Source organism: Dermochelys coriacea, chromosome 7 (assembly GCF_009764565.3).
Source record: "Dermochelys coriacea isolate rDerCor1 chromosome 7, rDerCor1.pri.v4, whole genome shotgun sequence".
Taxonomy (NCBI): domain Eukaryota; kingdom Metazoa; phylum Chordata; order Testudines; family Dermochelyidae; genus Dermochelys; species Dermochelys coriacea.
This window is the reverse complement of record NC_050074.1, coordinates 108037428-108054599: the sequence shown is the minus strand read 5'-3', so window position 1 is coordinate 108054599 and position 17172 is coordinate 108037428. Positions and strand designations below refer to the sequence as shown.

The window sequence follows — 17172 nt, the reverse complement described above, 5'->3', positions numbered from 1 at the left end:
ACCCAGAAAACCCCCCAATGTCAACTAGCTCCTGAAACATTTTTTTAATTCAGTGTTAAAGTTCTTTTTTTTTTTTTAAAAAAAAATCTAGCAATACAGTCTTAAAAAGCATCCTTTTTTATAATAACAAATGAACTCATGGCACATAAGAGATTTTTAATATCTGGCTTTTGTCACTTTTGGAATCTTATCAAGCAAGCGCAAAAGGGTATTGGCCACAGCACAAGTTCCACTCACATACTGCCCTCGAGTCAAGCATGAAATACTCACTATTTACCAGAGCCAGATACAAAATTTATTCTTTCAAATTAGTACAGCTATACATGCTGGACCAGACACTTGAAGTCGTCCAGAAGAGTTGACTAAGGCCATGTCTACACTAGTACTTATGGCAGCAAAACTTTTGTCGCTCAGGATTGCGAAAAAAAAACACCCCTCTAAGCGACATGAGTTTCACCAGCATAAGTAATAATGTGCACAGTGGAATGTCAGCAGGAGAGCTTCTCCCATTAACATAGCTACTGCTGCTTGTTAGGGGTGATTTAATTATATTGACAGGAGAGCTCTCTCCCATTGGCATAGAGTGACTACACAAGAGATCTTACAGCGGTACAGCTTGCTGCTGTACGCTCTCTAGTGTAGATGTAGTCTATATCAGATGTCATAAAAGCCTAAGGGAAAGGGTCAGCTTATTAGACTCTACAAAATCATCCAAAATTTACAGGTCAATTTCATTCCAGTTCAACAAATGAAACTTCAGGGATAGTGCCCAAAGGGGAAGACCTAGAGATAATTTTCCCAGGTATCCAGAAAAACTCTTCAGCAGGTATGTCAATATCAATCAGATTCCATCTGTAATAATACCTCAATGAATAAATCTCACTATTGACCATATACTTGAAGAGCACCTCCAGTCTTTCTTCCAGCACCAGTGAGTTTTTCCTTTTAAAGCCCATTGTTGAAAACTGGGGATTTGAGATTGTGATACTCCAAATCCTTGTGATCCATGCTGAAGAGGAACCCTGAGGACCTGCTCCAGAACGAGCATCTTACTCATAAAATAAACAAATGAGGACCAACCCACAGAGAGTTTTACGATCTCTGCGAACAATTCCTTCAGCTGCAACTGAGAAGGATATTCAGTTCCATCACTGCAGTGGTTAGACATACTAACCTAGGAGTAAGGAACATACCAAAAAAGAAAGCCTGTTCTGACAGCAAACTACTTCCACCAACCACCTCAGTATCTCAGTTTCTCCAACTTAAAGTGAATAATTTTATTTCCCTTCCTTTGTAAAGCAGTTTGAGAGAGATGAATGAAAGGCACTATTCTAGTATTTTTAGCTAACCATGGTCAGAAAGGAAATTAAACTGAATATTCTAGAGGGCACTGAGCACTGGTCTCAGAATGGGACTAAACAGCCAGTGCTTCAAAAAGTCTTTGAGCGCTAGGACAGTTGCAGCCTGTGCCATGCTACAGGAAATCCAGTCAATATGATATTCTTAGAGAAGGCTCATTATCCCCCTTCTCATTTGACATCCAAATGTAAAGGAACATATTCTCATCTTAAAACTGCCTGGAAGTGAATGTTCTTTCATTTTATTTTAGCAGTACTCAGTTTCACAGATTAAGAGTTTTATTAACTACTTTACAACTTTCATCTTCAGTTTTTTCTGTCAGTCACAAAATTATTTTATTCCTAAAACTGCCATCTGCTGTAATGAGAAATATTTGAGCTACAAAAAAGTAATCAATGTGAGTACACAGTATATACCTATGCCAACATTTCAGGATCATCTTCCCGAAAGAGCATGTGAAATGTGTCCCATAATTTTTTCAGGGGGTTGGTTTCTGAATTTAAAACTTAGAAAAGTTTCTGAACTGGCACTAGTCCATACTCCAAATATGTGAATTGTGGTACTCTCTTCCTGAGCAGAAAGATTATCCACTACACCCATATGTGCTACAATATCTAGACAAGACCTAACTGTTTGAAGTAGGGGTCTTTGTTCTTTATTCAGTCTTTATTCTGCATTATCTAGCTTTTATCAGTTTAAACTCAATCCACTCAGGCTACCCTGATAAGAGGCCTTTCGCAGGGGAGAGAGAATTAATTCTATGTTCACTCAAGGAAGTGCTTGGCTCCAGAAAGTGTTTTTTTTTTTAATGTCTGAATAATTTATTAAATAAATAAATTAAAAGAGGAGAGAAAAGAGTGTTTTAAGAGCTCTTAAATCTTGTATGTGGTGATTTCCATCTTCTCCTACAAGTGACTCGGATCAAGGACTTGAGAACATCTTCCTCATAGTCTGAAAAATTAGGGGCTTCTAATATGTATTAAACAGTATGCAGAATCCACTCTATGGACTATTTCCTTCAGGAACTAAAACAAAACCCTCTCTGCCCAATGTCTGAGCACTGGTTCCTGTCATATTTGTTTGTTCCTACCATACAACGACTGAGTCAGGGCAGACCAGGGTGGATAAAAATCAATGATTTTTTTTTAAATCAGATTTTTTTGACAAAATGCTTTTTTTAGGGAAAAAACCTGTCTAAAGATAGTTTTAATTAAGCTACATTATAGCTCAAGGATCTCTCATCATGGAATAGGGATTATAAATTATAGTTCTATAGTATGAGACAATATATTCATGTAATGTTTAAGAAAAGTTTTGTAAGTGAGTTCCAATAGTTCATGGATTAGGGACCCAGTCTGATGGGGTTCCAGGGGCTTCTGTAAAGATTAGTTAGATAAATCTTTCTATCTACCCAATGGGACTCAGTGCTCAGTCTAGAAGATACCATCAGAGATGCTTAGTTTTGCAGTTCTCAAACATGCTTGTTAATAGAAAAATGTTTTTAAAATAAAATAAATAACTATATAGAGGTGACAAATAACAGACCTCAACCATATTGTCCCTCTGCAAATCTGTGTACAGTCAATCCCTTATTTCTCTCTAAAAGTGCAAAGTTTCAAAAAGTTCAATGAATAGAAGATTGTTGGGGGCGGAATAGATCTGGACAAGGAGAAGAAGTCTGGAGATAAATGTGAGAAGGGAGGAACAAGCAGTAGAAACAAAAGTGAAACTTTTTGAGCAGCATATTCCAGAAGCCTTGAGGTCTTTCTGAGTGTAGCCTTCGTTGATTTGAGATCAACCATACCATACTCTCACTAGAAGAGAAAACCTAGAATGGTGGCAGGCTGTAAAAGAGTCCCAGTTTGGAAATAAGAACCTTTCAAGAAATACTGTCTATGTTTGTTGATGATGTTTTAAGGAAAGTCACACCACTGAACTGGTGGAAGTCACTTAAGCACTTGGATTCAGAGACTGTTGAACTGATAATCTCACTTTTAACAGCAGTAGCTTCTTCTGATGGTGTAGAAAGAATATTTTCCTCCTTTGGACTAATTCATTCCAAATTGAGAAATCAGTTGGGACCTGAAAAAGCAGGAAAGCTTGTTTTTCCTTTCCAGATTATCAACAAACAGGAAAATGAAGCTGAAGATGACTGAGTTAGCTGCAGAAGCCAATATTTTAAATGTCTCATGTTGACCTGGCTGACAAAGTCTATTTAATTTTTGTGGGGTTTTTTTTAAATATTTCCTTTTAACAAAAACAAACCTGATTTTAAAAAAACTCAAATGTTTAAATTCAAAAATTTATATGCTTGTTTTGTTACAATATTATATGTTTGCTGTTGAAGAAAAAAAACAGAATACATAACATTGTTTTAGTTAAATAAAACAATTTAAATGTCTGTTTGGTGATGTTCTCCCCCTAAGACAGCATCACAAGAAAATCCTCCAAATATTGATGATTAACCTGTTGAACTGGAGATAGTTCACCTCCCAATGACTTCATAAATATCTGCTTCAATTATCTTTGGTAAATGAAATAACCAAACAATCATTCATTTTCTGATATAGCTGTAAAGCTAATCTGAAAAGATTTCAAAATAAATCACTTAAATGTATAGTGTGTACCTTCTAAAAATGAAACCTATATCTCTCTCTGAGTTGTGAAGAATATGTATTAAGGTTATAACAACCAACAAGAATGCACTTTTATGTAGAAATCCACGATTAAATCGAGTCTTCCTGACTAGTAATTTAAATCATGATTTAAATCAATTCCATCCTGGAGCAGACATGAGAGGCAACTGGTTGTGGTCACAAAACATCTTGCATTTCCTCTAGCTACTTCATCAGTCACCCTGCTCTGCCTTATTGCCTGTTAATGAAAAGGAGGACTTGTGGCACCTTACAGACTAACAAATTTATTAGAGCATAAGCTTTCGTGAGCTACAGCTCACTTCATCGGAAGTGAGTTGTAGCTCACGAAAGCTTATGCTCTAATAAATTTGTTAGTCTCTAAGGTGCCACAAGTACTCCTTTTCTTTTTGCGAATACAGACTAACACGGCTGCTACTCTGAAACCTGCATGTTAATGATGGATCAAGAAGCCCTAAGGGCAAACAATTCCCAAAATGACTTCTACCAAAGGAGACTTACTATTGCTTTCAAGGGGCCTGATCCAAGGCCATTAGAGCAGGGGTTCTCACAACAAATTTTTTGGTGGCTTCAGAGTGCAGCCACCAACTCTTGCTGGTGGCCGCACTGACACTTTTTCCTAAAATACTTACTTAATTTTAGGAAAAACAAATATATATGCACATATACATGTCCAAATCATTCTAATTTATTTATGTAGGGTTTTTTTTTTGTTTTTTTTTTTGCAGACTCAATAATAAAAGTAATATACAGTTGTGTCTGTTCTTTACTGGACCTAAACAGAATAGAAACAAATAAGATGATTTGCATGTTTTGCTTTTTTTGGTTGTTTTTTTTTTTTTTTAAAAAGACGTGCTAGCTAGTAAATCTGCTACTGTGAAAAGTGATATTTGTTAATATCACTTTTCACAGCAGACTTACTCAGCCCCAGCAAGCTGGGGGACAAATTAAGCCCTAGATGGGGAGGTGGGGAGGGAGGCAGGCAGGCAGGCCGGCCAGGGGCGATGGGAGGGTGAGCCGGGGTTGGAGTCTGAAGCCCTGCGGCTGGGGGATGGAGTCCACCGCCACACGGCCACAGCCTGCCGCCCGCCATCTCAGAGCCGAAGTCCAAGCTCCACCACCCCCAGGAAGGTCAGGAACTCACACTGGTTGCCTGCTCCTACATATTTGTGGTTCCAGAAAACAGCAAGGACCAGCTCCTGCTGGTGGCCTTGGGGAGGGATGGCTGCTTTGCCCTTCCCCCCTCACCACCCAGGAGGCTGCGGCCACAAGAAAAGCACCTGGTGGATGCATTTGAGAAACGTGGCATTAGAGTCAATAGGTATTTCCACTCACTTCAATGAGCTTTGGATACGGCACTAGGTCTTTCTTCCCAAGCAGGGAACTACATGTAGCCTTGATACTCAAGCTATCAAGAAAAAGAATGTAAAATCATTCAAGTGGATCACAGTGGATCACAGCTGCATTTCTACACAAGGATGAGGCAGATGAAGAAGCGCTAAGAAGTTCTTGGAAATTCACCTTCCTTCCACTCTGAAATTCAAATAAACGCCTCATGGCACTCTTGATACCTTGAGACAAGGAAAATTAGGATTCCTACCAAGCCATCTTTACAAATCGTTGTTTTCAGGTCTCCCCTCTTAAAATAAATCAACAGGGCCCACAGCCATCAAAGCCTATGGTAGACCTCTCGCATTGGTCCAAAGAGCTGCCAAGTCTCATATCACCCCTGTCAGGGTTCCTTCCCCACTCTGAACTCTAGGGTACAGATGTGGGAACACGCATGAAAAGATCCCCTAAGCTTATTCTTACTAGCTTAGGTTAAAAACTTCCCCAAGATACAAACTTTGTCTTGTCCTTGAACAGTATGCTGCTGCCACCAAGTGTTTTAAACAAAGAACAGGGAAAGAGCCCACTTGGAGACGTCTTCCCCCAAAATATCCCCCCAAGCCCTACACCCCCTTTCCTGGGGAAGGCTTGTTAAGAATCCTTACCAATTGGTACAGGTAAACACAGACCCAAACCCTTGGATCTTAAGAACAATGAAAAATCAATCAGGTTCTTAAAAGAAGAATTTTAATTAAAGGAAAGGTAAAAGAATCACCTCTGTAAAATCAGGATGGAAAATAATTTACAGGGTATTCAGATTCAAAACACAGAGGATCCCCCTCTGGGCAAAACCTTAAAGTTACAGAAAACAGGAATAAACCTCCCTCTTAACACAGGGAAAACTCACATAAAACAAAAGATAAACTAATCCGCCTTGCCTGGCTTACCTATGCTGGTTGCAATATTGGAGACTTGGATTAGGATGGGTTGGAGAAGATGGATTTCTCTCAGTCCCAAGCGAGAACCACCACGTAAACAAAGAGCACAAACAAAACCTTTCCCCCCCGCCCCCCACCTAGATTTGAAAGTATCTTATCCCCTTATTGGTCCTTTGGGTCAGGTGCCAGCCAGGTTAGCTGAGCTTCTTTACCCTTTACAGGTAACAAGATGTTACCTCTGGCCAGGAGGGATTTTATAGCACTGTATACAGAAAGGTGGTTACCCTTCCCTTTTTATTTATGACAACCCCTAATTCCTGATCCCTAGTTCAAAGATGAACTGCAAATCAAATAGCTATTTTGATTTTGTCCTTTAAGGCTTCTTTATGATATGAACACTTCCTCATTTATTTTTTAATATAAAGAACAAGAAGAAATTAAAAGTGGCAGGTTCTGATCTCTGCTTCTGTGTGTCAGCAAGATCTTTGGAGCAAAAAAGATAGGGGATATTGTGTCAGACTAAAACACAAGACATTAAAGTTGGAAAGAGTCATTGTACCCCAAGCAAGAGCAATTCCATGATCTAACCACCATGAACATTAGAGTCCAAACTAGTCCACCTCCCCAGTATTGCTTTCCATGGTTTGCAGTATAAACACCTATGGTTATGCCTGTGAAAGGAATGACTAAACATTATTCAGATTTCACTATGTTAGGAACTATAATAAAACTATGATATCAAATGAAGTGAAAAATCAGAGTTCTTGGCTTCACAGTCCGGTATTTTCAACATCCTTCAGTAACGCCCCTCTGACCTCCCTTAAAAGTTTTAAAAACTTTTGTACTGAAAACAAATGAGAAAAGTACTCTATTTATTATTCCAAGTGGAAAGCAACCATGAGTTATCTGATACCACCTCTGCTAGTACAAATCTTATTCCTAAGAATGAAATGCTCTAGCTAAGTATAACTTTGGAAGAGGTTTCTGACTAGATAAGGGATACATATTAACTTTATACTTGTGCTCAGTGGAAAAGAGAACTAGATTACAAGACACGAATTCTGTAAAGTTTGCTAGCTAAAGTTTAATGTCACCTCTCAGGAAATCACCTACGTTCTATGTGGTTAGCTAAGATTAAATCGATAAAACACTCTTTTGGGTTTAAAAAGTAAGCTTCTTCCATAGTCTTTGTATTCTTGTTGAGTGTGCAACTACCAGTCTGAAGCATATTCTTAATGCTAATTTGGCTTTCGCAGTGGAAAAAACAGACCAGATATGATGTCATTAGGAATGTAGTAAAAACAAAACAAACAGATGTTAAAAAAAAAAAGCTGTAAAACGAAGTACATATCAAAATACAGTGAAGAATGGCATCTGAAATGTAAGTTTGTCACAGCTACCAAAACAGTATCCTGAATCCAAACACATTTTCTAACTCATGTAAAGAATATTAGTCATCACATTGCGATTCATTGTTTTCACTGTAGATGTCAGTCTCAAATTTTCTTAATTAAACCATGTACAACTGCTCTATTTACTTGCTGGTGTCAGTATTTTTTTTTTTGGTTAGGATTGCAACAACACATCCAGTCTCTCTCCTGCTGAGAAATTTTCCTCTGAGCTAAAACCTGGCATAAAAACTGAATGCAACAATGCTTTATTTTTTCCTTCCCAAATGTAATAGCAGTACAGTTTCAGTGTGCAGACCTAGTTCAAAGGTATACCCTTTGCTACCACTTATCTGAACATTATCAAAACATATTGGTAAAGGTGCATGCAGTGAACTATACCTCATACTCGCCACTTCAGAAGGTGTATCCTTGTGTATAGCCATCTGATACTTGGCAAATAAAGTAGCGGACGTGGCTGAAGGATGATTTGAACTGTGCGTCTTCAAAGGAGACATGGTACTAACCTCACCTTCCGAGCAAGGAACAATACAAGCAAAATATTTAAATGCATCTATCAGATTATATGCTCCTGAAGGTAAGGCTAGTGAAGACCTCCTCAAAGCAATTTCAAAGCCGCAGCCATTAGCATCATATCTTAAATGGGGTAAACGCAAGTATACCCCATAACCTTAAAGGAGTGAGATATTAAAGTATTATATATATTTTTAAATAGATTTTATATAAGGCTGTCATACTGCAAAGTACTAATTTATTCTGCCCTCTATCCTTGGTAATACAAACAGTACAAAATAACATACATTTTATTTTGACTGCACAGTTCAGAGTGTGCTTGAAAGTCTTCTTTTTAGAGGCACACCCCTAATACTTGCTACCCAAGTTCCCCTCCCACCGCTCCCCCAGTTTGTGCTTCGCTTCACAGAGAAATAATATACCAGGCAAGTTTACCTATTACATGAGGTCCATTCATTGTGTGAAATAGTGACAACATGTAATTTAGCTAGAATGTATTGTTTTCTTTTAAACTATTTTAAATTGTAAGTAGCAAAGAGCTTTATACGAACTCCAGTAAACCATGAACAGGCAATTTTTTGCATGTGATAATTATTGCACACACATTTTGGTTCATATTATGCTTGCCTTCCTCATGTAAGGACTCACATCTAAGTCAATGAAACTCTACTTCAGGATTTACCCCTCTGAAATGCTGAATATGTATATGGTCCTCCTCATAGTAGTATCTGAGTGCCTCCCACAGTCCACCTCTCCTGCTCCCCTATGGCTTTCCTGTATAGTTCTTCCAAATGTTCTGAATCATGCCCATGATTTCTTCATTTTTTTGTCTGCAATAAAGTTTACATATTTGTGGCACCTACAATAAGATACCAAAAAACAGCTTGCACTTCCAGGATGTTGGTTTGGTTTAATTCACTATTCCCTTGATTTTACATCCTTCCATTAGAGTTACATGTATATAATGGATATAAAGTCTACATTTGTTTCTCACAGAATCCATCCAAGACCTATGAAATGGAGGGGAAGTTGAGGTTTTGTATAAAATTATACTTGGTCTTCTGACCTGACTTATGGTTGGTTTATCAGGTGGGTCCTTGTGAATAGCCATCTGGTAACGTTTATAGACCTGGTAAGATTCCTGAAATGTGGCTTTGAACTGGCAATTTGGTGGAGATGATCTCACTACCCTCACCTTCAGAAGAAGTTAAAGACAGATTCATTATTGCAATATCACATAATTACATACATAAATAAAAGCTGATGAAAGATACCACAACCAGAGAAATTCTGACTTTCAGCAAAACAGATCACAATTAAAACTTCAAACTTAAAAGTTTAATTAATAAATCAGACTTGAACCTTTCAATTTTCTTCGGGTGTGGGTTAGCTAAAACAATCTACCATGTAACAGATAAATAAAGAAGGTTTTCTTTTATTCTCAGTGCATGAAACTTGAGTTTTTCTAAGTATTAATTTTAAGGTAATTAAGCCCTTATATTAGAAATATACAAACATTGTTCAAAAAAACTAATAAGCCAATGAATTAAATACAAGACACTAACTGATCTCCATAATTTGAAAATGTGTTTTTACTGTAATCTCACATCATGCTGAAAAAATGCTAGATGCACTTAAGTCTTGGAAGTCTGAACTCTATACATTTTGGAGGGAGTTCACTCTTCCACTGTGGTGATGACAGGAGAACAGTTAGACCTTTTCCTAATTAAAAGGAAAAGAAGAGAGGAATCATACAATCACAGGAATCATAGAAATGTAGGACTGGAATGGACCGGGACAGGTCCTCTAGTCTAGTCCGCTACACCAATGCAGGTGTAAGTATTATCTAGACCATGGGTTCTCAACCATTTTTCTTTCTGAGGCCAACCCACAGCCCAGTTGTGCCACAACAACTGTTTTTCTGCATATAAAAGCCAGGGCTGATGTTACGGGGTAGCAAGCAGGGCAATTGCTCAGGCTTCAGCTTTCCACCCTGGGCCTCAGCAAGTCTAACACTAGCCTTGCTTGACGGACCACCTGAAACCTGCTCGCAGCCCCCCCACCCCACCCCCCATTGAGAACCACTGACCTAGACCACCCCAATTAGTGTTTGCCTAACCTTTTCTTAAAAGCTTCCAATGATGGAAATTCCACGTCCTCCCTAGGTAATTTGTTCCTGTGCTTACCACCCTTACAGTTAAGAAGTTTTCCGAATGTCTAATCGAAATCTCCCTTGCTGCAATTTAAACCCATTACTTCTTGTCCTGTCCTGTCCTCATTTTGTTGCTCTCCTCTGGACTTTTTCCAATTTGTCCACATTTTTCCCAAAATGTGGTTCCCAGAACTGGACACAGTACTATAGCTGAGGCCTTATCAGTGCTGAGTGGAAGAATTACTTTTCTTATCTTACTTCGAAACATGCCTGCAAAAACATCCCAGAATGATATTCGCTTTTTTTGCGACAGTATTACATTGTTAACTCATATTTAGTTTGTGGTCCCCATTATAACCCCAGCTCCTTTTCTCCAGTACTCTTTCCTAGGTAATCATTTCTCATTTTCTGTTCCCATTTCCTACCTGTTAGTTGCCTCAGGAATCATAATTTACTAGCGAGTTACAACAGCAGGCATCCACATGACCAATGAAATGTAATAACTGGAAATTTTAGTTTATAGTGAAAGTGGTTGCTTCCTAGACTAAAAAAAAGTAATATATAGACAACCTCATCTTCATCCTTTATCTTCAGACATATTTAAGGCTGTATTCAATATCAAAGACACCTTGGAAACAATATAATTTTCAGTTCTGGGGAGGTTCTGCTGTTGCTTATAAAATCCACCATGACCCATGAAAACTCATGGAATCACCCTTCAACAGTTGTGCTGGCTCCCTCCTGCAAATCCTCCTAAACTCTTGGCCCCCTTTCCACAAGCCTAGTTTCTTCTGGTCAACTATCCCTCTTTCCTTCTTAATACATAAATCTTCTCCTACTCTCCTGTAACTTAACTGTACCAGAAAACCTGGAAGAATGAGCCAGGCCTGTGGGATTTTTCTTTTTCTTTTTTTATTATTATTATTATTTAGGCTGTACAAATCAAGCCATTATTTTCTACCACTGGTGAACTTTTCAACTTATTAGCACAAAGCACTATATTTCTCAACTTTAGTCAATATTATGATCGCTACTGCCCATGGTGGTCAATAACTACCAGGCTCTAGTTTATAGAAGAGGAAAGAGAGTCTTCAATAAACTATTCTCTGTCTCATATTCCAGGAACAATGTTTGTCCAATTTAAAAATAAACAAAAAGCTTAGAAAGTTCTCAAAACTCAGACTTGCCAGCCGGTAGCCAGTATATTACTAATTCTTTTGTAACTCATTTAAGAGACAACTAAATGTATTGACTGCCATTAAGAAAAAAATTATAGATGCAAATTTTGATGACCTGCTATAAATCATTTCAGACATCAGTTTATAGGAAAGAGTTTTGTACTATGCCTTTTCAATTCAGTTGTAAAAACAGGTTTTATTTTCTTATTAGGTTCATCATCATAGACAGTTAAATATTTATATGCTTTAGAAATTTACATTGTATTTTTCTCTCCATAACACTCAACTAATTCTAATTCTTTCATGTGCAAACCGATTTTATACACCATGATTCAAAGTATTTTGTTAAATGTAGGATTCTCAGCAGTAAGAGCCCATGATTGTAAGAGTCAGAGTGCCCTCTAGAGGCCAAGCAAGGCTCACCTTTGTTTTCTCATTGGTAAGATTTCAAGGGGAAATCTTTAAAAAATGGCTAGGCAATTTATGAGCACATGGTTCTAAATAATTTAGGTACTTTTGAAAATCTCCCTGATAATGTATATTTTATAGCAAAATATATTTTCAAAAGCCAACAAATTAAGTGCTGGAAATGTAAATAGTATTTATCATTGCTCCAGTGCTTTTATTTTAAAAGTGAGCCTTTTCCACTTCAAATGTTTTCACTAGTCTTTTCTTTGAAAGCTGCTTCTAATGGTAGAAATGATTTATCTTATGTGTAAAAATAAACCAATAGCACTGTAACTGACAATACCTCTAACTGATGTGCGGCATCATCAGGTAAGGAGACAAAAATGAAGTCTTCAATGGACTTAGGTTGATTCGCTTTAGATTTAGAGTTTTGAGAGAGTAAAACCTGAGGCTCCACTTGACTTGGAGACCCTTCAAGTGTGCGTGTCTGGTTCTGAAGAAGCTTGTGCAATTTTCTTTCCTTCCGAATGGCCTTAGCTTTTCGACAGGGCGGCTTGCTCAAATCAGCTCCTTTTCCTAGAAGGACATAAAGAATTAAACAACAAGGTTATATCACAAATAGCTATTACATGAAAGGTGGGACAGAAGAGAGTTGGTTACAAAAAAAAAATACTTTTACAAAAAAGATATAATTTTTTTTAATAGCATGATGTTATTAAGCATTTACACAGCACTCTTTTCCATGTTCAGAACATTTTGCAGCCATTAGCTAGGATCCCACATGTCTTACGGCAAGCCAGACCTAAACTGCAGCAAGATCATTCCTTTCATGGCATCTGATATGGCAAACTAAAAATCCTATGGTAGCTTCACTTAAATTAAAATTTGAGATTTTTAAATGAATTAAACAAAAATACAATCATTACAGTAGCCCTCATTCATTTTGACATTAAATTCAATTTTACACTGTACCCTGAACTCAGTTTTCAATATGCTGCATATTTTTGTCTAAATTAATAGCTGTATCATATAAATTATAAAGGATTTTAGCTGCTGAGTAGGAAATGGGATGTTTGGCATGGAAGTCAATTTGAAATCAGATATAAACACGGTAAGTGGGTGTTTCAGTTAAAATGATCAGCCAATAAAACGGTTGGTTTCAGAATTAATGCTCCACTGAGACAAACGGGCAGAGCTACCGTTTCATGCTTTCTACAGACTCAGGAGGATAATCTAGTTATACTCATTCATTCACATTTTTATGCTTATATTCACAACCACAAGGACTAAATTACCCTATTTATTTTAAATGAAAGCTTAAATTCTATAGCAAAGTTATAGTATAAATGATGGATTCAGTGGTGGCAGAAGTGCAAAATAAACAAGGCCCTGACAATAGCTCCGTGATGCAAATATCATTCCCTGTTTAGAGATGGAGACACTGAGTAAATAGTTAAAGGTCTGGCCTAGACCCTAAGTCAGTTTCAGAGTCAAGGATACAACTCAAGACTTCCCAATTCCCGACACACACTGTGCTTAAATCACTACCACATCTATCCACAAACAAAGGCCAGCTCCTATTTAGTTGCATTGTGTAAAGCAGTCCTATATCCAAGCAACTAAAAGGATCACCTTGAGGGACTGGAAAGAACTGTCACCACCAACAGCAAATTGATACATTGCATTAGCAACGCAGAGGGCAACCTGACAGAATCATTCACAGGACGCAACTTAGAATGGATTTATTTCACACAGCCTGAAAACCCTTTGCTACATATATACAGTCATCGCCAATAGCTCTAATATGCAGAACAGAGAAGAATTAAAGGCCAGATATGTGTTTAGTCTGAAATACGACCTAACTTGCCTACTTTTAAAAAGGTTTAAATAACTATATTGCCACCCCATCATCATCAGTATTTTGAATGTGCATATTTTTTGTCAGCTCTTATTGGTTACTTCTTATGTTTGGTTGTGAAATAGTATTTTTTTTTTAAAAGAGGACAAATGTATAAGAGGAACATGTATGGGAAGGATTCATTAGTAATAGCTTAAAGATTATTGGACCATATATATTTTAACGTAAGTGAGAAAAGACTATATGGTGCTTCACTACTACAAACTGATCACTAATACTGAGTAAAATTTTCAGAAGTGCACAGCTGACTCTGGAGTTTAATTCTCATTTTCAGAAGTGGCTGACGTAACAATGACTTTCAATGGGATTTACAAAGCTCTTAAATGCCCTCATCACTTTGAGAATGAGACTTCAATATTCTGAATATATTCCTATAACTCTAAACTATGAAAACAAGAACTGTACAACAGTATGTATAATTTCACAGTATTTTCTCATATTTCCATTTCTAGCATTTCCATTTGTTTCAGAAGCAAATAAATATTCCAAATATTCTTATCTTATTTAAGTCACATTAGAAACAGTATAATGTATAGAAGACACTTGTTACAATATTTTACAACAGGTCTCTCTAGAAAATACAGCATTTTGGTATTCTTGTATTTATTTTATTTACAAGATCTGAAAAAACAACCAACCACTCTCCCTTCCATTTTATTAAACTTATTTTCTTATTTAGCAAATGAAAATAGCACATCAGCTGTAATATACACTATCCTGCTATAAAACAAGTTAAAATATTCTTAGCTTTGTTGTAAAAATCTCACTTACTGTATTTTTAGATTATCATATTTTAATTCAGATTTTTTTTACTTACTGAAGAAACGTCTAATACTATATGCTTTACAAACAGTGAGCTTTTCTTTTAAAAAATAATCAAGACTTCTAAAGCTTTTTCTGACCATACACAAGCTTTGTGCCTGTAAAAACACTTAAAGACAGACTCATATTGGAGTACCGATGTCAAATAGTTAAAATGGAAAAATCTCACACCTATTAATTACGCCTTTAAGAAAGCATATTCATTTTTAGATCTTTGATAGAATGCAGAACATTACATGTATTCATGCAAGTCACGGTTATTAATTCAAAGGGTGTATTCTTAGATTTCACTGGACCCATCATGCTGCAGGAAACACACCACCACATTGCTTATAATTAAAATTCTCCTGATATTTACTGAGATGGGATCATGCAATTTTTCTCCTGCTTTTCACTAAAAAGGTATTAAAGTATTTAATACTTCAAAATTAATATTTGCTATCTTAATCATTGTTTAAAGCAGCTAATTTATGACTAGACTCACTGAATTGCTGTTCACCTTCAAATTCTGTGCCTTTCTTAATGACACCTTTTCTAAACATTCAGATATGTCACTTTCCTATCTCACATGAAGCTAAACTAAATGTCTGAGTTTAAATAAACTATAACAGGCCTATTTCCATTTCTAGTATGAGACACAATCATTTAAATTTATGCATACTCCTCTGATCCAGAGGTATAACGGGTGCATTTGGTAAAAACACATATATGGAATGATGCACAGAAACAAATGAAGAGAAAGTATCCCTTTGCAGAAATGGCCCCTCTGGAAAGAAAAACCAGAAAAATGCTTGAGTCCTGACCCCTTATTAGAATTTTGCTGATTTTCATGGTTGACAGGGAGTCTAAAACCAGTAGCTACATGCTACAGAAAAACAGTCTTTCATGAACAAATGCTGAATGTACATAAATTAAGGCAATACAACTTATAATTTTCCCTTTTGTTCATTAAAAATAATGGGTGCTGAATACTTCCATAACCTAAAGGTTTAAGAATTAACTCACTACTCTCTACCCAAGCTCTACAGATCTGGTAAAATGACAAACAGGGCTGGTCAAAAAATTTCCATTAAGTTGCGTTATTGTTTTATTGTGGGTGGTGGTAGAAGCTGTTGTCTTGTTATGGTTTTTGATGAGTCCAATTACGTATACTGGAGAAAACATCAGACTTAGAAACAGATACTTGGAGAAAATATTCCAGTCTTCTAAATCTGTTATTTTCTTTACTTAGCGTCATTGACCAAGATATTGAACCTATCAAAAGTGACTGATCCTTCAAGTCAGCAGCAATATTTTGGCCTTGGTCCAAGACTTAAATCTGTAGTCTCATTTCCATTTGCTTTTATACAACAAAATGAACTCAGAACGTAAGGAACTGTAATCTTCCATTTTATCATTAATTTTATAAGTATGATATTGACTATGAGGCAAAAGCTATCAATGTTAGAACACAAGATATGGGGAATATCAATAGTTGGAAAATTAACATTGATTTCATCCAGTTCAAAAAAGGGATAGCTATTTCCTGTGCTTTCCTCATAAGAGCACTTAAACAAAATGTTTAACAAAACATCCTTAAATAAGTTGTATATAGGATTGGTTAAAGAATTGTTTTACAATATCTTAGGATTGATTAGAAAATTGTTTAGTAATATTTTAGTAAAATAATTGGTTAAGGGAAAGCTAAGCAAGACTCAAGTTTCACTATATTAACTGGGGTACAAAAGGAACTTCTTGGAAACCAATTCCAGGACAGTCCAGTAGATCAGAGCGACAGCCTTCAACACCCCTGCCAATGAGCACCATGAAGAAGCTGGAGTCCCCCAGAGTGACCCGCTCTTGACTGGCCTCAAGAAAAGTTTATCTGGCCTTATTGGGAGTGGTGAGCATTGTAGGCTTAGCGTGTGTATTGTTTTGGCGATTGTTAATAAATAGAGATTAAGTAGGATATTACGTGTAAGCTCTTTCACTGGTAAAAGACGTTGTAAACCTGCAAAAGATTAGCCCCGAGTCCACGGGGAAGGGTCCTGAGCGCACAGAGGAGTAAGCCTGGAGCCCTCGAGGAGTAAAGTTAGGTGCCTGTCACCTGGAGCCCTAGGAACTGGAAAGGGTGGGGATGCCTAAATCAACCGGGTTATGCCTGAGCCCTAGAACTAGGTAGAGGTGGTATGTCCTAGTGTGGCGGGCAACAAATTTAGGGGAAAGTTGAGTGCCATAGAGCGTGTACAGATTTTGCGCGGATAACACCACCTCTTTACTCTCAGTGAAAGATAGAAAAGTCTACATAATGTCAGCCAAAGGCTTTTGTTAAGTGTAATAAGGGCTTAAAAATTGTTTTTTTACCAGTAATTTATTAAACAGAAGAGAGCTCTTCCCTCTGCCCTGCCCTCCTCAGAGCTTCCTTACTGATGCAATAAGAGAATGGCTTCCATCGCCCTACTCCCTCCCTGCCTCCGGAGCTTGTTTGGTTTTTTAGGTTCTCTTCACTTTTG

General features: G+C 37.1%; 1 protein-coding gene across 10 annotated transcripts in view; it reads right to left on the bottom strand.

Annotated features, from left to right (window-relative positions):
- ATE1 (arginyltransferase 1) overlaps window positions 1-17172 on the bottom strand; it is a 230238-nt gene that overhangs the window by 196732 nt on the left and 16334 nt on the right. For 8 of the 10 annotated variants that reach the window (XM_043519736.1, XM_038409401.2, XM_043519735.1 and 5 more), the window contains exons 6-7: window positions 12284-12516; window positions 9269-9397 (exon numbers count right to left, since the gene is read on the bottom strand). In XM_043519736.1, the coding sequence (XP_043375671.1) occupies window positions 9269-9397; window positions 12284-12516 (362 nt within the window). The remainder of the gene's footprint in view (window positions 1-9268; window positions 9398-12283; window positions 12517-17172) is intronic. The other 2 variants (XM_043519738.1, XM_038409403.2) reach the window with 1 other exon arrangement.